This window comes from Fringilla coelebs (assembly GCF_963513975.1).
Source record: "Fringilla coelebs genome assembly, chromosome: 2".
In the NCBI taxonomy this organism is placed as follows: Eukaryota; Metazoa; Chordata; class Aves; order Passeriformes; family Fringillidae; genus Fringilla; species Fringilla coelebs.
In genome coordinates, this window is record NC_140029.1 from 13,824,763 (window position 1) to 13,845,189 (window position 20,427).

The following is a 20,427-nucleotide window of genomic DNA, read 5'->3' on the forward strand; positions in this document are numbered from 1 at the left end:
AAGATAAGCTAAGATTCTAACAATGAATGTGATTTCTTACAAGAAACTTTTTGGAGAATAACAACACATAATTTTCCATTTTACTCTAAAGGTGATGATTTTTAAGGCAGAATTTTCATATAACTCATACCTGAAAAACATAATTCTGGGCAGACAGCATATTAAAATACCACAGAAATAGTAAAACAAGAAGATATAATGCATTATTATAAAGATCTTGGTTTAACTAACAAACACAACAACAAAAAAAGTTCCCTTAAAGTAGCACTTACAGTGAGAACACAAGCATTCATACATATAATTACCAGTTTAGCAAAGAAAATATATATTGAGATGATCCCAGAAAAAAAAGACATGGATATCTTAACCTTCAGACCACTCCTGAAGGGCTCTGATGGCCTCTCTATCCCAGTGCAGTGATTTCAATGCCAAGCTCACCCATCTGCTACTGCATTTCACACAGAGACTAGTCCTTAATTTGCCACCAAGATAATTCAACCCAGAGTTTTCATCTCCTGCCTGTGGATCCAGAATTTTTTTTCCACAACCTATAAATCATAATGCATTTATTCTACAACTCTATCACAGCAGCAAAAAACAAAAAGCAGAGCCTCAATTATGTGCATAAACTTTAACTGGTTCTTTGCAAAAGATGGCACACTTAGGAGTTTAACAAGACTCTAGTCTTATACCCAACTATAAAACTTGATTTGCCTGTTTTCTATCCTCTGTTAATATATAAAAACTGTGCTGCACAGTTTCTTAATGAAATAATTTTGTCTGATCCCTCTATTTGCATGAGGAAAATATTCAAGATAAAAACTGCAAGATGACAAAATCTTAATATGCAGTTTGGTAAAGTTCTAGTCAGTCCCTGAACAACACGTTTATCTATCCAGTAAAGCTTGTGTTAATGCGATGTAAGAGTTTGGCAAATTCAACTCTAATGGAGCATAAAAGTGCTTTTGCTTGAAAGTGAGATCATTTTTAAAAATTCAAAGCATGATCTCTTTTCCCTTTTTTTTTTTTGCAGGAACAATCTGATACAAGCAGCAAAGCTTAAATAAACTAGAAACATTTCAAATGATCCATAAAGGATTAATAAGCACTGCAGGAAGTCCTATAGGCTCAGAGTATACATTTTCCATCTTTTTCTCCTGCGACAGGCATGACGTGAAATTCTAAACAGAACTCAAGTTTCAAAGTCACTGAATGTTAAGGTCTGCAGCTTTGATACCAGGGTAGAGTGGGGTCACCATCTTGGAATATTTAATTTAAATAGATAACAAAAATATTGATTTTATTAGCATAATAAAGCCCCCAAATTATGGCCCTTCACAAAATTCTTTTTCTACTCATAAATAGACGAATGGACAAAAGCAAGGCAAAAGGGGTAGTAGTAAGCTACAGGCCACTAATATAACAAGAACAAAATGACAGCTATTATTTTGGCAGAGATAATCTATGCTGAAACACAAAACACACACGCACACAATTTCTTTCAATACAATTTTCTTGTCTTCCCACTGACTTCTATGATTACCACAGAAAGCAGGGTTCTAAACACATTTCTCAATTGAATCTTCAATCAATAACAGTAAAAATTTGAGAAGGGAGATATGGGAAAACATATTATAGCATTAGTATGTGTTTGCAAAACAGACTGAACTTCCCAATATGCATAAAAGTTGAAGGGAAAAAAATAAAATAAAAATATATCAGTAACAATGCACCTTATACCTTTATTTTACTGAAAGTAGCAAAAGAAAAAGCTGCAACTCCAAAATTCAATCAGTAGCACAAATTGCCTCAAACTTGGTCCAAGTGATCAAATTCTGTATTTACAATCTTTTTTTCACTTGTACCACAGCAAAAATAAGTACCACACTTTCAAATTAAGGAATACTTCTCATTATCAAAATTATCCAAAAACCTCCAGATATTCATAAGTACTTTTTAAACAGTGGAAAAGGGTGATAATTTAAAGTATTCACAGAAAGTAATAAAACTTATCTAAGGAGAATCTATGTACTGGTATAAGCAACATGGTATAAGAGAAATGTTAGAAAAGTAAGAATGAGATCCCTGCAGAAATCCAAAATGGCAAAACTTCTGGGGGAGGTCAGCTTGACCCAAACAGACTCAATTTGCCAGCAAGAATCCAGACTAACTCTAACACTGATGTAGGAGAAAAGACAAATAATTCATATCAGAATTGAGAGTTCCTCATGTTGAAAGATGGAAAAGTTTAGCCTCTGTTAAGCTTATAAGGCTGTTTACCACCCAGGCTTTCTGTTCAGAGTCAAAACAATCAACAGCAGAAACTGTTTAGGTGACAGTTACATACAAATTGGAATAACTTCTTGCAGGAGTTGAAAATAGAAAATATTCAGAAATGCAACAGACAAATAGAAAGTCATAAAAGAGCATAAATATAAAAAACCAGCACAGATAATACTGGCCATATTGGGGAGGGGAGGATGGAGAAGAGATGTGAGAATGATAAACCTTAGCTCACAGTAAGAGACTGATGCTGAAAGGCAAAAATTATGCTAAAATAATACATTAATCAAAAGGAAAAGTGAATGAAAAGAAAAAAGCAGAGGGGGAAAAAACTGAACAAAGGACTAAAAGAAATCATTTGTCTGTATAAAGGCAGCAGAGAGGCCTTGCTTGAAATGGTGTCTACAATTCTGGGCACGTTACTCAAACCAGACAGAAGAAACCAGTGTAAAGAAGAGCAACAAAACCAGCTCTATAAATAAATAAAGTATGATAGAGTAAATTTTTCTGTGGTTATAAACATAACAGACACAGTGATATAACATCACTTTCTGCTAACATTTGAAAATAAGGAAGAGCAGCTTGAGAGGAACAACAAGCATGGCACAAAGAGTATCACAAAAAAGGGCAAATTTTGACTAATGGAAAAATTTTTATTACAAATTCTCAGGATTAACAGAATAACAGAAGATTAACATCAGAAACTGAAAAATGTTTAACACAGTAGCTGCTCTATGTCTGATAATGTGCAGCACTAAAAACAATCTACAAACAATTCTATACTTGAATATTGAGAAAACAGAAGATGAAAAGGATTTTGATAAACAGTTATGGCCTTTGTGTACCCATGAAAACCATGGCTCACCTAAAAGAACATCAGTGTTTGCAGATATTTACCCACCACTATCCTGGCAAAAGAGGAAAAAAAGAAGTGCAAAAGACAGTCCATGAAAACAGAAGTTGACAAAAGAAAGCCTACAAATGTGGACAATACAGCATACAGATGATAAACTTGTTGTTTTGTTTACCTTTCTTTGCAATTCAAAATAGAATCGCAGTGAAGATGAAAAGATGACAAAACCACAGCAGTGAAAAACAGAAATATTTTCAATTCTCTCAAATAGCCTTTGAAACTCCTTGACACGAAGTACCAGGCAGAAGCTGTATCTGCAGAGACTCACACAGTCATGCAGATGAAAACATTTCAGTTTTATCAGAAAAGTCATCTGCTAACTAGGCAGTTGCACCTCTTATCGAAAGTTTTACTGGAACAGTTGTCTTGGAGGAAGTTCCTTCAATCATTAAGCATTTAACTAATGTTAGAGACCAACACTACATAGAGCAAATCCCTTCATTAAATAAAACCCATAGTTTAGTATTCAGCCAGTCTATGTCACTGGCCTGCAATGGCCTAACAAACATTAAAAAATGAACCATTTTCTCAGTATCTAAACCAAATCTGAATACTTTATTTCTCATGATCTTTAAACTTGTCTCATCTTCAAAATACGTTCATTTAGGATTGTGGCAATGCTACAGAAAGCAAGGGCTACTGCTGAAAGAAAGCTTTGGCTGCTGCACAGTTTGCAACAGGAGAGAACTGTACTTGCAACACCAGTGGAAAATATCAGGCAAAACTATGAAATCTATTATAGGTATGTTCTTTTACCTGCAACCACCCTCACCATTCCTGTCCAAATTAACTGCTCATTCAACCTTAAAATCCAGTATTATAATACATAAAGAATATGAATTTTCATTTGCATGGTTTAATTTAATAATGGAACTTCATGTTTCCCATTTCAGCCTTTTTTCTCTCATTTTCTGCAAATTACTCCGTCTCACAGCCACATGACAAATATTTACAATTGACCAAAAGAGAGGTAAGTTTAAAAGGTACATGGATGAGGGTAAAGGAAAGGGCAACAGAATTCAGACAGGATAGACTGAACACCTTAAAAAAAAACTCCAACCACTTTGAAGGATAATGATGACTCACAAAAACAGCACTTTATCACATAGGATGAGACAGAAACAGCTTCTAGGACTACCTTATGAGGAAACAAGTTAAATGTAAATTAATTTATTCTTTTATTTAAGGAATGAATGATAATGCATTTCTTTGATTTCCACTGTGGAACTTTCACACATAACTGTAGAAAACCCTTTTATTTTTCAGAACAGTATCCTTCCCATTACTCAGATAAAATTAATAAGTAATTACAGAGGTGAGGTCTTTTATCTTTTTCAACAGTTGACCAGTCTGGCTGTTTCATATAACTAAAAACGCAAAGCTGTTAGGTGTTCAAAGCAGAAATCTGTTTTGCCAAAGGCATTATTAACAATTAATAATCATTACAGAGTGCCTTGTTTACCTGACCTTGTGTAAATTCAACAGCCTTGTAATTAGACCCATATTTTGCATATTTGTGTATCTCCATGCATAGAATTTGACTCACTCACTCATCCATTAAAATTTGCTTGACAGACATAGATGGATAACCAGGGCACAATTTGTGTTTACTGGATTATAGAAAATTGGCCAACCAACATGTGAAGTTCAATGAAAGCATATTCTTGTCTTTCTCTTGTGAAAAATGTAAAAGCAATAAAATAGCTGAGGCTGGCCCCAAGGTTCTCTAAAGAAGTAGCAGAATTTCATAATTTGATAGTTTTAATAGAGCTTTGTTCTAAAAACAAGATGTTGGGTTAAAAAACCGAACTAAGAAGAAACAACATTAGGCCTACATCTTCCTTTAGGCAATGCAACAAAGAATTTTTCAGCAGAAAGACCTCCTATAAAAGTTAACATATTTCTCCTATTTAATGACTTTCCAGTAAGTTTATAAGCAGCTGAAAGAATTATCTCTCAACTCTCCTGTTCAGGAAAAGTCTTTAAATTTATGGTTTTTAAAGCATTATCACAATAATTAAATACTTCTATTAGATATGCTTACATATTTGAGAATAATAGAAAGGTATCTCAACTGAGCAGTCAGTATGGAAAGCAGCAATACAGAAGAGAACAGGGAATAAAGGAATTTGTTTACCTCTGTGTGTGTGGTGCTGGTATCTCATAAGGTCAGACAACCTTGTCCAGCAAGACATTTTACGGAGTTCTTGTGAAGAAAATTAATTTTGTCCAAAAAATCAAATCAGATGTACTCATTAAATACACAACACTTAGATTTTTTAAACAACTTTTATAATCCAAAGGGAATCTTTCCTAAGAGTTCCAAAACACTTAAGAGACATAAAAAGCAAAACTCCTTTGGAAGTGCCTATTCAGGCATTGCTGGAATGTCCTACTAACAACTAATGAAGTCTGCTAGAATTAATCTGAAGAAACTACCAAGACAGTGGGAGAGGTACATCCCTGACAGTGCTCAAGGCCAGGCTGGATGGGGCCCTGAGCAACCTTAAATAGGGAGTGACATCCCCGTCCATGGCAGGGGGCTGGAACTGGATGACCTTCCAACCCAAGTCTTTCAATGATTCCACAAGCCTGCATTTTACTTCACTAACTTACTTATTTTAAGAATGTTGTGCTGCCTCTGAAGATCCTTCCTACCAAAACACAGCATTTAACAGTCTCCCAAGTCTGTGTCACATTTCATCTGTTACATGTATTCAGTGACTCACCACAAGGAGAAGGCTGGAAACCTTGCAGCTAAAAAGTTGCCTACAATTAAAATTAGAGTAAAAAGAATGGGAAGGAAAGAGATCTGTCTAGATGCCTTTTGTCTCTAAAAACCCAAAAATGGCCAGTAATGACATTGACCCCATCAATATAGGAGACTAAGCTTTGGTTATGATGTTGGCTTCCCTTACACAGATCTGTGTCTGGAAAGACCCAGTTTAATTTATACAGAAACTAAATGTATTTTTCATTATGAAAGTTTGCAGTCACTCCCTAGATAATTTTCCTTATTTCCACTACAGTTTCAGATGCTTCTCAAACAGGTATTTGCTACTCAAGCCTTTTTCTGAATGACATTTGATTGCGGGGTGGCACATTGCCACGAGCCTCATGAAGCCCTTCAGAAATGGACACAGGACAAACACTGAAAATATGCATTGGAGAAATCCCTGACCATTTCTTAGCAGATAATACAGCCTTATTTTCTAAGTCTTAGTGTGCCTGACTCCCTCTTGTTGGGAAGCCTTCAAAGACAAACCAGAATATACAGAATTTAAATTAAATTATTAATTCTCTACAAGGTATTTCAGTACCTTTTACTTGGGTGAGAGAGAAAGGATGTTAGATCATAAAACCACCTTATTTGTAATCATACACCAAACTCTCTCAAGGATCATATCACAGTTCAGTTTATTTCTGCTACTTAACTGATGGGGTTAAAAAACCCCACCAAAATCCTAACAAGGTCCCCAAAAGATGCCCCATTAAAGGAACAACTCAGTACAAATGGTGATCTCTTATCACAGAAAGAAAAAGAAACACAAAAAGCAGTAGGAGGGAGGGGGGGATTTGATTAATTGCTTCCTTCAAGGAAGCATAAAAAACACATGCAAATACTAAAGAATGGTGTGAGAAAGCATCATCAACACTGCATGAACTACTGGAATACTATCTAATATTTCTAAATAGTTGTACTAATCTCAGTGACATTATTCGTAATCAGGTAGGTAGGTGGATGCACAGGTCGGTACACATAAAGAGAATTTCTACCAAATTCAAATTCTACATTCAATCTTTGTGCTTGATAGGTGGTCAGTAACAGGGAGCTTGGTATCTGCTAGCTCTATTTTAAGATCATCCAGCATTAATTGCCCCAGTATAAAAAAAATATATTATCCAGTAAAAATTATTACAGCAATTACAAACTTACTGCAGAAATCTAATGTCTTATTCCGCAACAGAACCCAGCAGATGCCATTTTGTGCCTCTGCATACTGGGGGGCCAGGGGGTTCTCTGTTTTTAAACAACTCTGGCCCCTTTGTAGTACAGTCAAATGTTGCTTTGGATATTAAATTGAGAATTTATCTTAAATGGAAACAAACAACTTCGCTAAAAATTAGACATTTATGACTTGCAAATTACAGATACTAATTATTTTCAGTATATACAATTATGATATTCTCAAGAGGTATTAATTTTGGGACAGATGTGCTTTCATCATGTAATTTGGAAATTAAGTTACACACTCACGTATGGGAACTCAGAAGTCTGAATTTGTGTAAAGACAGGATTGATAGAAAGGAATTTTGTCTTGCTAATTTTCTCTCTCTCCCCACCCCCCACCTCTTTCTCTCTCTGATGAGAGTGAGTGTGGCCAGCAATCCTCACAGCTGGGTTGCCTTGCACTCAAAGGAATGGGGGCTGACTGCAGAGTTGATGAGGATACACCTCCACTTGACTCCACCTCCTGTTTTGTCCTTTCAGATAATTCTTACAAATGCAGTAAATTCTAAAAATTTAAACAATTAAAACATACCAGCTATCAAGTATGCACAATGTAAAATACTTCACATTCAAGTCAGAGTGCAGAAATTAAGTCTTGCTAATGCAAACATCTTAAGAAAGACATTATAAATACACATAATCCCAAATGAGGGTACTAATACAGGAACTTACATCAAATGAGGATAAAAGGAATAATATTGTTAGGTTGCCCAAATTTTCATTAGGAAAGGATAGCTTATTATTACAAAAATGCTCTCCAACATGTCTATGTATACAATCTGCTAAGACAAGAGGTTATAAATGATAAATTTAAAAATAATACAAGAAAAATGCCAGCTAAATCAATATTTGGGATGATATTGCTGTAGAGTGGGTGTATTAATTAAATAAATCCATTTGGGAGTTCATAGTATCTTTATTGTCCACATTTGACCAGGAGACACCAATACAGAAAGGGAAAGGACAAGACAAAGAAGAGTTGTTTTCTGGTCCAGCATAAAAACAAACCAATCTTCAAACATCAACATTTGGTTTGTTCTGTTCCATAGGAGGTGGAAGGTACATATGCAAGGCATTCAAGTATCTGCTACAATTCTGAAACTGCGATTCTTATTTTTAGATGTAATCAGTTCAGCCACTGCATAAACATTCCTATCTGGAGACCTTTACTGATAGTCACGGATTTGTGAAGGCTCTTGCAGATGCCACTTACAAAGCTAATGACTTTGCTCAGGAAAAAAGGAAACCATCTACTTGTCAAATTCTGCAGAGCCTTAATTTTCATGTAGAAATCTGGCACACCTTTAGAAGTCTTCAGAAATGTTTCTCTGGAACATTTATGGATTCAAAACCCAACACACTCACCCCTAGACTGGAGATAGCTGGTTAGCTGAAAGTCTTCATATAGAGGAAAGTGAACAAGACTGTCATTAAGCTGCTCTAAGACTTTCAGCAGGTCTACAGACCCTTTTTCTTTTTGTCCTGTGCTATAGGATGCTGCAGCTGCAGGCAGACTGAAGACACAATAATATTAAGCATGGCACGGAAACAGAGAGGGGAGGTTCATCTGTAGCAATAAAAAGGCTTTTTAAACAGTGTGCCATCACAGAATGCACAGAACTAAAGCACAGGCAGAGCTGCCCCTTCAGCAGGCTCAACTTACAAAAGAAACAGACAGTGCAAAAACCCCATGTTTGACTGAATGAAAGTAATAGATTAACTAATGATCAGTAGAATGTAGAAGTAAAGCCCATCAGTAGATGTCATATGATGAAATGTAATCTCAAGCACAATCTAGCCAACCTGACTCATAAACTTCCTGGATTCTACACAGAGATCAAAACAAAACATGCTACATATGGGCCAACAACTGTTTTGCAGCAATTTTACTGTCTGACTACACATACTGGAATAAGGTTCTGCACTCAAACCACACTATCTCCCAAAGCAGGCATACAAAGCAGTTATTTCCTGAGTACCTGGGCAATTAAAAAAATACTCCACTTGTACATACCCAGAGCAGGAAACACTGATATTTTGCAGAAAATAAATCATGCGCATCTTGACTTGTTTTATGAACAAGACATTGAAGCAAATCCAAAACCCTTCTATGAAGCCATGTCTGATGTAATAGTATTTGCCATTTCTACCTGCAGATGGGAACAGTCTCAATTAAGATGAAATAACATCTCTTTTTAATCTTAGATGAATCCAAAACTTTATTGGTTCTTAAAACTATTCCTTTCAAACAAACCTGTAGAACTACAGATTCCACAAGTCAGGGAGGAACAAATGTCAACTCTGACACAGCACAGGCTGCTAAAACTGACCATGGTGTCTCCTAGGATACAGGATATCTTATAGAAAATTTGTTGCATTATAGCTGGTACTGCTTCTCTTGGCCACCCTAAATGAAAAATTAGTAATTCCCCAGAAGTCTCACCCAGCTCAAGGGTCACCTTGCCCCTCCCACAGCACATGAACGAGCACATGAAGGCAGAGGAGTTTAACTAAATGGTGCTGCCCAGATTCATTGCTCAGAGGTTTTTCCACATATATAAACATAATCCCAGGAACCAAGCTGAAAAGTCTGAAGTACTCCCCACTTGATGAGTTCAATTCCGAAATATTGACGTACTCACCCATTTTTCCCTCACTGCACCAAATACTGAACATCAACAAGAACTAAACAGCTGCTTAGATGAAGTTAAATGAAAGTTTTTAAAATTATCTTTTAACTAAAAAGCTTCCTTATGACGAGATTTTGAATACTGAAATAACTTCTGTTGAGGAACACCTTATTTAATTTTTCTAAGAGCGTCTTATCAAGAAATAGAAGAGTGACTGAACATTGCTATAATTATTTTTGGCAACGCTCACTGCTTGAAACCAGAAAAAATGAAAATAATTTTTCTAACATCCAAGAGCAGGAGAAAAATAAACACCTGCAAAAGCCATTCCCGATATGCCAAAAGGACAAGCATTTTAGGGCAAACATAGATGAAGTTTTTCATCTATGCCCTCCATTGCCTCCCAACCCCATGATTTTCTTATTCAATTATCTTTAGGAATGTGGGACTATAAAAGACAGCATCAAACAAAACTGTTTACAAAAAGAAGGTGATTGAATGAAAAACATTTTAGTTTCCCAAATACTGTAAAATTTATTTTAAGCTTACTTTTGAAGCTGAAGGGAAAAAATAATGATAAAGACTGAGAAACTTTAGGATAGGTAACATAGATTTACTTCAGTTATTACGAAACAATCCATATTTTTTCCTTTTATATGCCCATTCAATTTTGAATTACCACAGATGGTGCCACTTTAGGTTTTGGGTATTTTAAAAAGGGCTTAAAGCAAGTAATTTTCACTTTCTAAAATCAGCATTGGACCATGGATCTCCATATCAACAGTGACTTCTAAGAAAACATTTCTGAGAAGTACACTACTTTTAGGTCATGAACATCATCAAGCAAACTTATTCTTACAGAAGGAACAATGTCCAGAGAAAACCAAATTTTAACTCTGTCCTGATGGATGCAAGGTGTTTGGGCACTGTAAGAATTCCTGATTACACAAACATCAACACCATTAAGCATTCAAGCCCAATAGAACTTGTGCACTTGTGTAATCTCCTGGCAAGCTTCCTCTATTAAAAGTTCTGTAAGCCAATAGAGATTCAACCTGGTTTGGTATTTCAGTAATTGGTTGGTCCATGTTACTACAGTATAAGGCATTAACTACATCAGAATTCCATGAGAACTGGTGGTTTTAAGACTTACTTTATTCCTTATTTAGATTACCTGGACTTTTCCTTCTTGTAATGTCTCTAATTGTAGACTAGTGGGATAATTTTCCATCAAACTTTAAACTGAACATAAAAACCTGAAATAATTTAAAAGTGTCTCTAAAACTTCTGTAAAAAGAAGAAAGATGAACAACAATCTCTTTAAGACCAGTGATTTTTTTATAAACGCTCTTGTGATTCATTATTTGTTATTAAAATAGACTCAAAAGCAGCAAATCCTCCAAAACCATATAGTATCTGTAGCACTTCTGTCAATCCAAGGTATCCAAAGGAGGACACATTTGCTCACTCACTCTCAAGCACCACCAGTAATGCCATTGTGGCAGATTTCTCCACAGGATGCACAGATCTGCCCAAGATTTTAAATTCTTGGCTACAGAATCTCAAAAGAAATGCTGTCTGTTACTGGTACTCCAAAGCTACACACTTTGTAGCCAGTTTAAAGCCAGATCAGATATACTGAGCAACAACTGCATCCCTCAACTGCAGCACAAACCTGCTCTCCAAGTGTTGCTGAAATTCATCATTGCTTTGACCGGGGCAACAGATCAGTTCCAACAGAGTACCTTCAAAGACTCTGCTTCCTGTAATCCTCTGAAGACAGCAACATCTTGTTATTAGATGAATGATTCAATCACCTAGGTAAACATTACACACTTGGTGGCAATCATAACCACGACCATATTTACCTCTGGGCACACTTCCTGTAACACGGCGTTCACAATACTGCCATTTATAAGCCTAAGCAGACAAATTATTGTGATAATAAGTCCTTACATTCCTGTGTTCTACCTACAGAGGAAATTACAAAGTTAGTTTTACTCTATTGAAGCAATCCACATTTCTTAGAACCTGATCCATGCGGTGGCCAGCCTGGGGAGCCTTTTCTACAAAGAGCTGACAGAGATATCTAGTGTCATTAAGCCTTCTCTGGCAAGGTACCAGACTGGGGACTAAGTAGAGATGCTGCTTCTTTGCTTATGTTAACTCATTCTCAGTGGCTAAAATTGGGAGTGCATAGAGTCATGCTCAGCCTCTCTCAAGCACCAGTGAGATGGATGCATGTCCATCATGGCTGGTAAAATCCAGTGAGGAGAGTTAAACCCTTTGTAAAGACACATCGATCATTACTTTGAAACACTTCACTAAAAATTGTATTGATGCTGGAAGTCTGAACCAAACAATTCCTTTCCAGGGCAGATCATGGAGAAGTTGCAGTAATAGTGAATCGATTCCAGTTAACAGACTCGATGAGTCTGTGACAAATAACTGCTTACTCATCCCCAAAATGCACTACACACCATGACCAAAAGGGTTATCTTTTATTATTCAATAAACATTAATTATGACAGATGTCTTACACTTTCATATGGTAGAATACTGACTGCCCAGTTCAATAACCAAGGTATTTCTAACTTCCTCCTGGTTAACCAAAACGTGATTCCAAACAAAACTCATTTGTCATCCTCAGTCAAGACGAGGATCACAAAATACTGCTGTGGAGGGGAGGAAGAAATTCCTGATAATCTGGTGGCAACCTCCCTTGTCTCTCTCAGGTTCCCAGTAAAATGTGAATGGAATCACATTAATATTTTATCTCTCATTCCAATCGCTCTCAATTCTGCCTTGACTTAGAAGCTTTCAGCACTAAAAATAAACATCTCTGTTTCTGTATGTATAAATCAAAATTACAGTGATGCAAGTTCAAACTTGGAAAAGACTCAGAAACCTATTTCCATACATACAGAAAGGACTGAAAATAATCACTGGAGTTAATCTGAAGGTAGAGTCTAGCTATCTGATTCTGCCTACTACATCAGCTGGTGTCACAATTCTGGCCCAAACTACTCCTCATCACGTGCCCATATGATTCTAGTACTATTAGCACAGCAATAAATAAAATATTGTACTATTACCCTATGAGACACCCTTCACTGACACCAAAGAGATTTCTTACCCCTACCCACCCACCAAACAAAAACCCTTTCAATGCATGACTCTTGTGAGAACATGATTACAGAAGTCATCACCATCATCTACAATCACATTTTCACCTGTTCACGTGGTGTACATCTGTGGGTTCTTGGCAATACACCTCTCTGAGGTGTGGGAAATTTCGGGTTCAGAACGAGCCCTGTCATCTTTCTTAAGCAAATTTGCCATGCAATCCCAAAACCTGTGTGAATGCCATGGCCTTTTATAATGTTATCTTATTTATAAATATTTTACCTTTTTAAGTGCACAAAATACTAATGCAAATCCCTTGAACATATATACAAGCGTCAGGACAGCAATATATATATATAAAAAGTAATTCAAAGATCTTGAAGATGCTTTTATACTGCGACCTAATGTGCAAGCAGTAGAATACCCCACCACAGGTAAGAAATGAGAAATTTTGAGGGCTATTGAACACTGAATTTTCACAGCTGAACAGTATAAAGTTATTTAGCAGTGTTCAATAGCCTTCAAACTCACTTTTGCCTGTGGGTTACAGTACTCCAGTAGAAAAAGACTGTGAAACAAAAACAGTGCAATACAGGCTGGACCAAGATTTTTTCAGTATTTTTAAAAAACCCTTTTAAAGTTCACATCATTTTATGTGTTTTGAAAAACATATAGAGTTCTGCAGATGCCACACATTATTTATCAGAAAACATAGAAAGAGCATCTATATTAAAGCAAATTTTAGCCTATAAAGATACTACTAACAATACTAACAGGTGTACACATTAAAAAAAATTTAAAAATTAAACACCTGCTGCTTCAGGGACACCCGTTTCCAAGTCCAACCAGTTCTGTATGAAATTTGCTACTGCTCAAATTAGAAGATACTGGGGGCTTTTATTCAATTATTTTTAGCTGGAAAAGCTAACCCCTTAACAGCTGGATAGGATACAGGATTCATTTTATTGTCATGAATACTGACTTCTATAGGGATTTTTAAAAGTGGATGTAAGAGTTGGTTTTTGTTTACTAAGTGTTGAAAAATGAGCATTTGAATATTCCAGTGGGAAACACAAAACAGGTTCCAATGTAACAATTAGATTCACTTACTATAAATGAAATTACACCCTGCTTAAGCAAAAGAGTTGGTCAGTTTTTCCATTTATGCTTGCATATTTCAGCTTTTACCCATTCCCCTAGCATGGATGTTTCATTGATGGCTGAGGGTAACACTTCAAAAATGAACTAGCTAAACAAACTTCCCAGCAGCACTTGACAGAGCTACACCTATTCTTTCCCATTTCCAAAGCAGTACAGAATTAATTACCAGTTCTATGGATCTATTGTAAGTATAATAGACTAAAGAGCTATCACAGACACATTTATTGTAAAAGCACAATCCCAAGAGTGTCTAGTAGAGGGCCAAAACGATTAACACAAATGCTTTGTCAGATCAAAGATAAAACCTGCACCGCCCAATTGAGGAATGAATTAGAACAGTGGGTTATCTTTCAAATTAACCAGGGCAGTTAGTGAGGAAAATTTCATGAAAGTGTAATTCTTAGCCTTTGTGAATCCACACAGCAGGCATTCTGCCAGCTGACAAGATGATGAAATTTTCATGCTTAAAAAAGGCCTCTTCATTTCCCAATTTAGATTAGCTAGCGTTTCTCTCTCTTTTCATCTATTTGCTCTTCTGAAGCAGAATTAAAAAAAAAAAAAAAAGCACACAACAGGATCAATCTGTCATAGAATAAATGCATTTCTGAGAAGAAATAAAATCTATGTAATTTAAAAATATATTTACATTTAAGAATAAGATTATCAGAATTCATATTGTTAATACCAGTAAGAATCTGTAAATACTGGAGCAATAGTAGATATGTTTTAGAAGTCAAATATAAAACATTTCAATGTTTCATGGTAAAAAACTATTGCAGAAGCAGATATTTTCATATAAAGGCGAGTAATTTACAAAAACAATGGGATTGCAGCAGGCTCACAAAATTCTATTTATGCACTTACATTTGCATCTTTTTAAAGGAATGTTGTATATCATGGTTGTATTTTTTTATTTAACACAGTTTCATATGCCAAAAAGGGCAAGTAGATTTTCTACTTTTAGATTTTATGGCACTCCTCCCTGCCCCTAAATTTATACATCCACATATAAAAACATTTCAATGGTCTAAAGGAAAAAACAAGCAATATCTTGAACAGTTAAACACTTAAAAAAAAATCTGATTCAAAGCTCACTGAAAAAAAAGTACACTTATTCATCTTAGTGAGCTGTGGATCAGGCTGAAAGGCTCTTGATAAGACTGTCTTCATAAAAGGTAGCTCATTATTTACAGGTTAAACCCCACATTTTTTGCATTTTGTTTTTCTATTATGTGCCATTTGACAAATACATAAAATAATATCTAAAAAAATTTAAAATGGAGTGACAATATATTTGATCCTTACAAATCAGTATTTCTGTGCCCTTCAGATGGAATTACTACAATAGGAGATTGTTTAATGAGAGGCTGAAAGTTTCATTAAATGTTTTGTTCAGACAGTTCTTTGCCATAATACTTTTGGGTGTGTCTTTATAGCTTATAGGATTATATATATTAGGGCAAACACCCATTTGATGAATTTCAACTCCAGCTGTTATACAGCCACTACAAGTACTGGATGAAAGGAATAAACAAAAAGTCTCAGCATCTGATTTTCTAGGAGCTATCAAGACAAAAAGTTTACTTGCCCAACTCCATGAAAGCCCTTTTGTAAAAAGAAAATAAATGTACAATCTGGAAATTGATCTCACATTTCCAGAGTCTGAATGTATTCCACAGTGAAAAACTAGTTTTAAACCTTATTATAGCTAACCAGTTTAAAAGCAAATTCTCACTACTAAAATAAATTGGAGGCTTTTACTTACATGGACAAATAATTTTCTTTTTAATTATCTTAATTATCCAATATACCATGAAGCAAGATGCATAATAGTTTTACGTAAGCAAATTGCAACGTTCAATATTCAAACATTACAGTTTGGTTCTTTGTTAGGTAGCTTGGTCTTAAAATAAGACAAAACAACCAACTAAAACAGAACAGCACAAAACATTACATCACTTTCTTTTCTTATCAGCAGTAAGGATTTCTCCTGCCCTTAAAGGGATCCTTTTTCACACAAGTTTACTATTGCATATCTTCTGCATACATTTTCAAACACTTCAAATGCCTGAAATTATTTAGCATGCGGTACTATTATCATTATGCATGTACATTATATCTAAAAACCAACTTTCATACAAAGAGTCAGTGTAAATATATGACTTAGACCCATTATTTAATAACACTTTATATAATGATAATTTTGTAGACAGTTGGACTTTGCAATAAAGTAACATGAGATCTCACATTTTGTTGACTTCACCTGTCCAAGTCATCTTGAACTTCAATGGAAAGGAACAATCTATCTCTACTTTGGGAAATAATGCTTAAATTTTAATAGGCTTAGAAAGCTTTGTGCTTCTTTTGATGCAAAGATCTTCAAAAGAAGTATTTTTACCTTCAGAAATTATAATGCTTTCAGAAGAGTGTTTAGAAAACACTCACCTATAATTGCATTAAGAACTAGTACAGAAGAAAGATAACACAAAACATACACTTCATTACACTTAAACTTAGCATTAAACCATAGAAATAATTCTTAGCATTGTAGCTGCTGTTTGCAAAAGAATTCTGTAATACTTAAGAAAACACAGAACAAACTAGGTACATCACTGACATTTGGTACAGGCCAAATTTTCAAAAACTATTGACTTTTTGGGTCTATCAAAAGTTATGAGCACACAAAGGTTATGAAGGTCTTCAAAATTTATGTCCATCCTGGAGCTCTGTAAGCAGGCAATGTTGGACAATAAAAACAAGCAGGCAGGCAATAGCATAAGATACTCTATGAAAATTTGACCAAAATAGTTAGATGCCAATTCACAAAATATGATGCTTCTAGCGTATTAAAAATGCAAACCACATTAAAAAGCATGGTGGGTTTTGTCCTAATGGACAGTGAGAAGATAGGAAATTTAAAAACTACACCTTTTTTCCCCACAACACCATACAAAGCCAACCACTACCACTGGCACTTTGGATTTCTTGCACTACCCCTCAAAAAAAGAGAATTATATCAATTTAATTAACTACCTACATTTTCTCATCTTTTTCTCAATCATTATTAACAAAGATTCATAGTACTTGCCTTCCTACAGTCCTTCAGAATTTTTACAGAGCTACATTCCAGTTTCCATTTCACAATATAAGACAATATACATCAATTTGAGTTGAAGAAAGAGAATCATATTTCAATTACATGAGAAACTGATATCTACATATTTGATAGGCTTCACAGATTTTTCTAAAAGCATTGAGATAATTCACTCTGGCTAAAGATCTGGAAAACAGAGAGCTACTAATAATAGAGCTCTTTAATAATAACGACACTAACAGTAACAGAAATGTAAATATATCTAACTATCTTGAGGTGAACTGAGAAAACAAACATTCTAAATTATTTTTTTTAATTCACTGATTGTTTTATTTTCAGAAAATTGGGGGTTGATGCTGCATGCTACTACCTCACACCATACAAAAAAAAAGGTAACATGACACAAAAAACTCAGCACTACTTGAAAAACTCATTTCCTACAACAGAATATTTTCTGCATACTTACACTGTAGTATTTTCTGATGTAGCGTCTAATATCCAGCAGTAACTTGTTGTTCATTTGAACCACATAGCTAAAAGGAGGCTCCTCACATTCTGTCTTGCTGCACCTTTGCAAGCTGGGTTCAATAAACCGCCCCTGAAAACAGAAGTGTAAAAACAGCATCATTATGACAGAGGATGGAAGCAGAAGTTACCACAGGAGTTTAGACACACTACATATATTTTTAAAAGTAACAGTCTTAAAGGGCCCATAGGATCTGGGCCTTCTTTCTTCCCATCATGGTTGGCCACACCCATATGGGAAAACTGCAGGGCAGAGATATCTTCATTCTGTTCTTAAGGAAAGCTTTTTTTAGAGAACCACTAAGTTAATAATTCAAAAAGAGATGTTGAAAAAAAAAAATCATCTGTGGACAAATCATACTCCCCCACCTCCACCCAAAAAAACCAGTAGTTTGTTTTTTTCTTATCAGAGACAAACTTCAGCCTCAGTCCACTGATCAGAACTTTGAAATCAACCTTATAGATACTAACTATTAAATTACCAACAGGGCTGTAGAGACAAACTGCATGAAGAAAAATCACATTATCATCTTTTATTTTCTCCAAGTTCAAAGAACAGCTTTGCACCAGAACAATTTTGCTCCATCTCATTCCCTTATTTTTAAAGCCGTCTGAACACCTGACATTAAAATGTCAGGACCTGGAAGTGTTTATGTGAACAGCTAAAATTAAGTTTGTGGAATTCTCACTAATATAACACCAGTCTGGTAGGCTGGACAGTCACACAGCTTTCAGAAAACTTTCTTGCAAGGTAAGACTCAGCTGTTGTGAGCCATCTTGGCTAAACCCCCACTCACAACACTAATTAATTCCAGGTGAAATAAGAGATTTTTGGCTTGGTTTCAGGATTTCTTCTGTGGTTTGGTGGTGGGGATATATTTTTTTAAGGAGTTTGACATCCACTCCTCTCCAGTTAGCCCATCTGCAACTTGTCTACATGCAATTAACTGTCTTATTTACAGCTGCGATGAAAAAAAGTCAAGGATTCACAAAGTATCGCTCGATTTGTGTGTCTTTTCCTCTTACATGCTTCCAAAGACCGCTTTGATTCAAAAAATGCAAAACATCTGCTGTTTGTCCAAATTAACTTAAAATAATTACTTTTAATTTAGATAAAAGATTTATTTGCTTTCATTTTCAAGGTTTTCACTGCTCTGAAGCTCGCTAATTTGCCGATGACTAATACATACATAACATGCTGTGGAGTTAAATACTTGGCCCCACTTCAAGTTGTGATCCAAGGTCAGAGATACATTTTTTGGCAGAACTTCTCAACAAGAATGTACCCCTATGACTTTTTATTCAATTCACAGAGACAGAAGGAAAGATAAGATAGAAAAACCTTACTCTCAAGAAGGGAGGTGGGATGCAGCAAGATAAACCCAAGTTTAAAAAGCACTTTGTTCCAATTAATATGATTTAGGATAAGAAACTGCCACTGCCATACAAAAGTTTTATTTAATAGAGAACTACAAGTTACTAAGGTGTTAAGATAAGTATTCCTTTAAAAAGTAACAGCAACAATCATTCACGACTGTGGGCAAACAGATTAATGAAGCCAGATAATCTCACACGTTCTGAGACGATGCAGCTGAAATGCAAAAATGGGAAAAATATTTCAGCACTAACTATCCTATCAGCAATTATCTGCTCCAAAGCTAAAAATAGCAGGACTGAAACAATATGGTATCTTCTCCTACATCATTTGAATCCTATCTGAAAAGCTGTTCTCTCTACAAGCATTTTTCTCTCCCACCAATGAACAGAAACGAAACAAACAAAAAAACCAACTAACCGAACCATCAAAGACATTGTCATAAATATTTTCTGTTCCGCATTTGAGGCAGCAAAACTTGAACCTTTCACAATCCCTATATTTCTCCTCATCAGTGAGCTGAGCTGGGCCACCAACCAAGGCATCATTCTCATCTTTATGGTAATGGTGATGGACTCTGAATTGGGAGGGATCCAGTCCTATTAATAAAGAAACAAAAATTTCAAAAGACTAAGAGGTCAACCATGCAAGCAGGCTTATTTTTCATATGCTTGGTGAAGCAGATTCAAAAGAAAGTTACAAAATGTAAATCCAGAAGCTGAAAATCTCTCCTTAGCTAAACTTCCTCTATGAAACATAAATACATTCTACAATTTTTAACCACGAATAAAGGTTCACGAGACATGAAGAAATCATCTTACTTATCTTCTTACGCAAGATTGCTTTATAAATAAAACAAGCATGCTGCATTATCATGGGAGTATGCAAGAGAACATTTTGTTTCTGAGGAAACCACTCCTAAAGGATAGCTTTATTGTTATTTCCTTCTTAAGTTACACTGAAAATATTTCAATAAAAATGTGCATCGTGATTAAGAAACAGTCTTTAAATCAAAATGGCACCATTAATACCAAAAACAGGGAATAAAAACCCCATTAAAGAAACGCGGGTGCACTGCTATTACCAACTCCTTCAAGTCCGTACACAACTGCCAACTCTGATTTCAATGCAGTGGTCGATTTCATTTTGGCTCAGTGGTTAACAGCATGGAGGTTTCAATCTAATGCAGTGGTTAAAATTCAGCAGCAGCATTTAAAACCGCAGCGCAGGAGACAAAGTGCTTTATTTTTGATTGCCAGAACTCAAGATTTTAAACAAATAAATACACAAAAGAGATCCCAGAAATAC

The 20,427-nt window shown here is 35.4% G+C and overlaps 1 protein-coding gene across 1 annotated transcript in view; it reads right to left on the minus strand.

Annotated features, from left to right (window-relative positions):
* The window catches only part of POLA1 (DNA polymerase alpha 1, catalytic subunit), a 184,153-nt gene that overhangs the window by 82,203 nt on the left and 81,523 nt on the right, over positions 1-20,427 (minus strand). Inside the window, 2 exon segments of the mRNA XM_084226424.1 lie at positions 17,686-17,817; positions 19,540-19,718. Coding sequence (XP_084082550.1) covers positions 17,686-17,817; positions 19,540-19,718 — 311 coding nt within the window.